Source organism: Oncorhynchus mykiss, chromosome 2, assembly GCF_057628025.1.
Source record: "Oncorhynchus mykiss isolate SJ-2025 chromosome 2, ASM5762802v1, whole genome shotgun sequence".
Lineage (NCBI taxonomy): Eukaryota > Metazoa > Chordata > Actinopteri > Salmoniformes > Salmonidae > Oncorhynchus > Oncorhynchus mykiss.
The window spans coordinates 18987616-18995000 of NC_143023.1; the positions used below are offsets into that span (position 1 = coordinate 18987616).

Consider the following 7385-nt stretch of genomic DNA (forward strand, 5'->3'; position numbering starts at 1 on the left):
GAGACAGGACGGACAGCTGTTAGTCCTCGCAGTGGCAGACCACGTGTAACAACACCAGTACAGGATCAGTACATCCGAACATCACACCTGCGGGACAAGTAAGGATGGCAACAACAACTGCCCGAGTTACACCAGGAACTCACAATCCCTCCATCAGTGCTCAGACTGTCCTCAATAGGCTGAGAGAGGCTGGACTGATGGCTTGTAGGCCTGTTGTATGTAAGGCAGGTCCTCACCAGACATCACCGGCAACAACGTTGCCTATGGGCACAAACCCACCGTCGCTGGACCAGACAGGACTGGCAAAAAGTGCTCTTCACTGACAAGTCGTGGTTTTGTCTCACCAGGGGTGATGGTCGGATTCGCGTTTATCATCGAAGGAATGAGTGTTACACCGAGGCCTGTACTCTGGAGCGAGATCGATTTGGAGGTGGAGAGTCCGTCATGGTCTGGGGCAGTGTGTCACAGCATCATCGGACTGAGCTTGTTGTCATTGCAGGCAATCTGAACGCTGTGCGTTAGAGGGAAGACATCCTGCTCCCTCATGTGGTACCCTTCCTGCAGGCTCATCCTGACATGACCCTCCAACATGACAATGCCACCAGACATACTGCTCATTCTGTGAGTGATTTCCTGCAAGACAGGAATGTCAGTGTTCTGCCATGGCCAGCGAAGAGCCTGGATCTCAATACCATTGAGCACGTCTGGGACCTGTTGGATCAGAGGGTGAGGGCTAGGGGCATTCCCCCCAGAAATGACCGGGAAGGTGCCTTGGTGGAAGAGTGGGGTAACATCTCACAGCAAGAACTGGCAAATCTGGTGCAGTCCATGAAGAGGAGATGCACTGCAGTACCAGATACTAACTGTTACTTTTGATTTTGATCCCCCCCCCCCCCCCCCCCCCCCTTTGTTCAGGGACACATTATTCAATGTCTGTTAGTCACATGTCTGTGGAACTTGTTCAGTTTATGTCTCAGTTGTTGAATCTTGTTATGCTCATACAAATATTTACACATGTTAAGTTTGCTGAAAATATACGCAGTTGACAGTGAGAGGACATTTATTTTTTTGCTGAGTTTATTACACATAGGAGATGTTACTGATCATATTACACATATGAGATGTTACTGATCATAGTACACATTGGAGATGTTACTGATCATATTTTACATAGGAGGTGTTACTGATTAAAATAAACCTAGGATATGTTATTGATCATATTAAATAATGGAGATGTTACTGATCATATTAAATAAAGGAGATGTTACTGATCATATTTTACATAGGAGGTGTTACTGATCATATTAAATAAAGGAGATGTTACTGATCATATTTTACATAGGAGGTGTTACTGATCATATTAAATAAAGGAGATGTTACTGATCATATTTTACATAGGAGGTGTTACTGATCATATTAAATAAAGGAGATGTTACTGATCATATTTTACATAGGAGGTGTTACTGATCATATTAAATAAAGGAGATGTTACTGATCATATTTTACATAGGAGGTGTTACTGATCATATTAAATAAAGGAGATGTTACTGATCATATTTTACATAGGAGGTGTTACTGATCATATTAAATAAAGGAGATGTTACTGATCATATTTTACATAGGAGGTGTTACTGATCATATTAAATAAAGGAGATGTTACTGATCATATTTTACATAGGAGGTGTTACTGATCATATTAAATAAAGGAGATGTTACTGATCATATTTTACATAGGAGATGTTACTGATCATATTAAATAAAGGAGATGTTACTGATCATATTGCACAGCACTCAATTAGGTAACTTTTTATTTGACTGTTTACTTAGAAACAATGTGGTGTAAAAGTAATTACATGACAATTACTCTGTTGTTTATTTGGGATTCATTAGTATCAGAAAGTACCTAGTATTTAAAAAAATATCTCGCCCTCCCTCCAGCCCTGGTGCGTCTGCGTGGCTGTGAGGATGTAAGTGATGACATCCAGGAGATGAAGGAAGAAGGGATGAAGATGGGCATGGAGAAGAAGGTCACTATTCCAGAACTCTTCCGCTCGCCAGCCTACCGTCAGCCAATCATCATCGCCATCATCCTGCAGCTCTCCCAGCAGCTCTCTGGCATCAACGCGGTGAGTAGACTACAACTCCCACAATGCAACATAATTAGGGCCAGGAGTTATTCCATACTACATTATCGAACTAGGAAAAACATTAGGGGAAAAAAGCCTTTAAGAAGGACAGAGAGTTTTTCCTTCTCTTAATCCATGACCCCTGATCTAACAATACATGACAGGTGGAAGCAATATGGTGGAAACCTATCCAGCCCTTTTATAAATTAGTAATGAAGGAAAGGAGATGAGGAAAGAGAAGCATAACCACAGATTTCAAAAGAATAAGTTCTCAATGAGCCTTTCCAGATCAAGTTATTGCGAATAGGCATATGTAGTAGGACGTATAATGTTGCAACTCACACAGTTCTACAGAAGTCACAGTTCAACGTTAGAATACTGAAACTAAATGATTCAGTGAAGAGATGCCAACATACAGAGACTGTCAAGGCACCACCTCCTCTTCAGCCCAGAGGCTGAGGAAGGAAGCGTTTTATTAAGTGGAATGGATGTAGCATAATAACATGACTAGCGGGATGATCACCCTAAGATCTAATGGAGATTGTCTGTTGATAAGGTCAGTTAACCTGGCTGTCAGTCTGAGTTAGCGTTAGCCAAGTTTATCCTGACTCAGACAGACCCAGGTTAAAGGTCAATGCAATGACCTTTAGACTAGGCCTAATTCAGAAGGCTGTTAGAGGGCTCTTTTACTGAACAATGTGTATGTTTCATATGATTGTGTTTTGCTTTTTGTGTTTTGTGTTTGATGTGTTTATAGATATGTATAGTGAAACTGTTGTTTATTGATGTGTATATAGATATGTATAGTGAAACTGTTGTTTATTGATGTGTATATAGATATGTATAGTGAAACTGTTGTTTATTGATGTGTATATAGATATGTATAGTAAAACTGTTGTTTATTGATGTGTTGTTTATTGATGTGTTGTTTATTGATGTGTATATAGATATGTATAGTGAAACTGTTGTTTATTGATGTGTATATAGATATGTATAGTGAAACTGTTGTTTATTGATGTGTATATAGATATGTATAGTGAAACTGTTGTTTATTGATGTGTATATAGATATGTATAGTGAAACTGTTGTTTATTGATGTGTATATAGATATGTATAGTAAAACTGTTGTTTATTGATGTGTATATAGATATGTATAGTGTAATGGTTGTTTATTGATGTGTATATAGATATGTATAGTGAAACTGTTGTTTATTGATGTGTATATAGATATGTATAGTGAAACTGTTGTTTATTGATGTGTATATAGATATGTATAGTGAAACTGTTGTTTATTGATGTGTTGTTTATTGATGTGTATATAGATATGTATAGTGAAACTGTTGTTTATTGATGTGTATATAGATATGTATAGTGAAACTGTTGTTTATTGATGTGTATATAGATATATATAGTGAAACTGTTGTTTATTGATGTGTATATAGATATATATAGTGAAACTGTTGTTTATTGATGTGTATATAGATATGTATAGTGAAACTGTTGTTTATTGATGTGTATATAGATATATATAGTGAAACTGTTGTTTATTGATGTGTATATAGATATGTATAGTGAAACTGTTGTTTATTGATGTGTATATAGATATGTATAGTGAAACTGTTGTTTATTGATGTGTTGTTTATTGATGTGTATATAGATATATATAGTGAAACTGTTGTTTATTGATGTGTTGTTTATTGATGTGTATATAGATATGTATAGTGAAACTGTTGTTTATTGATGTGTATATAGATATGTATAGTGAAACTGTTGTTTATTGATGTGTATATAGATATGTATAGTGAAACTGTTGTTTATTGATGTGTTGTTTATTGATGTGTATATAGATATGTATAGTGAAACTGTTGTTTATTGATGTGTATATAGATATGTATAGTGAAACTGTTGTTTATTGATGTGTATATAGATATGTATAGTGAAACTGTTGTTTATTGATGTGTTATGTGATATGTATATGTGATATCTAACATATGTGTGTTATGAATTTAGTCAGCAACCTCTCCCTCTCTCCTACTTCCTCCTCAGGTATTCTACTATTCGACAGGTATATTTGACACTGCCGGGGTGACCCAGCCCATCTACGCCACTATAGGAGCTGGGGTGGTCAACACTCTATTCACAGTGGTGTCTGTAAGTATTTTAACACATATCTGGTCAAGTATAATAATACAGAAATAGTACAGTTTGATAGTTAGACCAGATTCCAATATGAAATGTAATACCCTTGGACACATTCTAAGCACTTCCTTGTTTGATTCACAGCTCTTTCTGGTGGAGAGGGCAGGACGAAGGACCCTGCACCTTATCGGATTGGCTGGAATGGCTGTCAGTGCTCTGCTCATGACCATCTCCCTCTCATTGGTGGTGAGTTTGAATCTTGGCTGTCCATCATTTCAAATGTCAAGAACCCGACAATAACTATTCTTGTCACACCATAAATATCCTTGACTGGATTTAATTCCACTGCTTAACATTAAAAATGATCCGCCGCCATTGTTACAACCCCTATTACTAGTCTGTTCAACCTCTCTTTCGTATTGTCTGAGATTCCTAAAGATTGGAATGTGGCCGCAGTCATCCCCCTCTTCAATGGGGGAGACACTCTAGACCCAAACTGTTACAGACCTACAAGTGAACAAACATATCACCGACCATTTCGAATCCCACCGTATCTTCTCCGCTATGCAATCTGGTTTCCGAGCTGGTCATAGGTGCACCTCAGCCACGCTCAAGGTCTTAAACGACAGCATAACCGCCATCGATAAAAGACAGTACTGTGCAGCCGTCTTCATTGACCTGGCCAAGGTTTTCGACTCTGTCAATCACTGTATTCTTATTGGCAGACTCAACAGCCATTAATGACTGCCTCGCCTGGTTCACTAACTACTTCTCAGGTAGAGTGTGTCAAATTGGAAGGCCTGTTGTCCGGACCTCTGGTGGTCTCTATGGGGGTGCCGCAGGGTTAAATTCTCAGGCCGACTGTTTTCTCTGTATATATCAATGATGCCGCTCTTGCTGCTGGTGATTCTTTGATCCACCGCTACGCAGACGACACCATTCTGTATACATCTGGCCCTTCTTTGGACACTGTGTTAACAAACCTCCAAATGAGCTTCAACGCCATACAACACTCCTTCCGTGGCCTGCAACTGCTCTTAAATGCTAGTCAAACTAAATGCATGCTCTTCAACCGATCACTGCCTGTACCCGCCCGCCCGACTAGCATCACTACTCTGGACGATTCTGACTTAGAATATGTGGACAACTATAAATACCTAGGTGTCTGGCTAGACTGTAAACTTTCCTTCCAGGCTCACATTAAGCGTCTCCAATCCAAAGTTAAATCTAGAATCGGCTTCCTATTTCGCAACAAAGCTTCCTTCACTCATGCTGCCAAACATACCCTCATAAAACTGACTATCCTACCGATCCTTGACTTCGGCGATGTCATTTACAAAATAGCCTCCAACACTCTACTCAGCAAATTGGATGCAGTCTATCACAGTGTCATCCGTTTTGTCACCAAAGCCCCATATACTACCCACCACTGCGACCTGTATGCTCTCGTTGGCTGGTCCTAGCTACATATTTGTCGTCAAACCCACTGGCTCCAGGTCATCGATAAGTCCTTGCTAGGTAAAGCTCCGCCTTATCTCAGCTCACTTGTCACCATAGCAACACCCACCGGTAGCACACGCTCCAGCAGGTTTATTTCACTGGTTATGCCCAAAGCCAACACCTCCTTTGGCTTCCTTTCCTTCCAGTTCTCTGCTGCCAATGAAAATCACTGAAGTTGGAGACTCATATCTCCCTCACTAACTTTAAGCGTCAGCTGTCAGAGCAGCTTACCGATCGCTGCAGCTGTACACAGCCCATCTGTAAATAGCCCATCCAACCAACTACCTACCTCATCCCCATATTTGTTTTTGTTTTTCTGCTCTTTTGCACACCAGTATTTCTACTTGCACATCCTCACCTACACATATATCACTCCAGTGTAAATTGCTAAAATGTAATTACTTCGCCACTATTGGCCTATTTATTGCATTACCTCCTTACTTCATTGGCACAGACTGTATACAGATTTTTCTAGTGTGTTATTGACTGTACGTTTGTTTATCCCATGTGTAACTCTGGGTTGTTTTTTTTGTCGCACTACTTTGCTTTATCTTGGCCAGGTCGCAGTTGTAAATGAGAACTTGTTCTCAACTGGCCTACCTGGTTAAATAAAGGTGAGAAAAAAAACTAAAACAAACATGTTTGATTCCTCCATTCCCTCCCTCCTCTCTGAGTAGAAGACCAACCCGTCTCTGAGCTACCTGGCCATCGTGGCGGTGTTTGCCTTTGTGGCCAGTTTTGAGATGGGTCCGGGTCCTATCCCATGGTTCATAGTTGCTGAGTTGTTCTCCCAGGGGCCTCGGCCTGCAGCTATGGCCGTCGCCGGCTGCTCCAACTGGACCGCCAACTTCCTGGTCGGGCTGGGCTTCCCCAAACTGGAGGTTGGTTCTTCTTCCTCATCCTACCCCTCGTACTACAGACACATATGTATATGTATCAAGATAAATCTGCAGGCCTCAAAGCTGAATGATTTGGATTGGCACCATTATAAGACCAAAACATCAGACAAACTTTACAGCTTAGGTTGTGTTACTCTCTAACCTCCTCTCTCTCTCTCCTTTACAGGAGCTGTGTGGTCCTTACGTCTTCATCATCTTCATGATCTTCCTCATATTCTTCATTGTCTTCACCTACTTCAAAGTCCCGGAGACCAAGGGGCGGACCTTTGACGACATTGCCAAAGGATTCGCCGGCACTGCAGGAACCCAATCTCCTCCCCAAGAGGGTATGGTCACCCTGCCCGTCTCCCCGACAACGGAGAAAGTTCCAATGGTTGAGTTTCCGACGGAAGAGAAGGAGAAGAAGGGATTGTCAGCGAATCCGTAGATAGTGGAACAGTTAGAGAACAGGGTTACAGGGTTAGACAAGCCCCTTGTGCATAGATACTGTAATGTAGTTTAAGTTCAAAACAAAACTTTTTTTTATCCTTTTGAGGTTGAATTGGACTTTTAAAGTGCAGGACTAGCGATATGCACTGTTATGGAAAGGAGCTTCCATATGAAGTAGCAGCTTAGTGTCGGGTGTGTGTATGGCGTGTGTTGGGAATAGGGTCGGGGATGATAATGCAGGCATCATGAGAGAACGTGTCAAAGAGGATTTATGTTTACTTTGTGTCATTAT

The 7385-nt window shown here is 40.6% G+C and overlaps 1 protein-coding gene across 2 annotated transcripts in view; it reads left to right on the forward strand.

Moving 5' to 3' along the window:
- LOC110537251 (solute carrier family 2, facilitated glucose transporter member 3) overlaps positions 1 to 7385 on the forward strand; it is a 32954-nt gene that overhangs the window by 23544 nt on the left and 2025 nt on the right. For both annotated transcript variants that reach the window (XM_036941062.2, XM_036941070.2), the window contains exons 7-11: positions 1939 to 2126; positions 4173 to 4277; positions 4410 to 4511; positions 6443 to 6646; positions 6831 to 7385. The exon at positions 6831 to 7385 is cut by the window's right edge and continues 2025 nt beyond it. In XM_036941062.2, coding sequence (XP_036796957.2) covers positions 1939 to 2126; positions 4173 to 4277; positions 4410 to 4511; positions 6443 to 6646; positions 6831 to 7091 — 860 coding nt within the window. In that variant the 3' untranslated portion in view covers positions 7092 to 7385. The remainder of the gene's footprint in view (positions 1 to 1938; positions 2127 to 4172; positions 4278 to 4409; positions 4512 to 6442; positions 6647 to 6830) is intronic.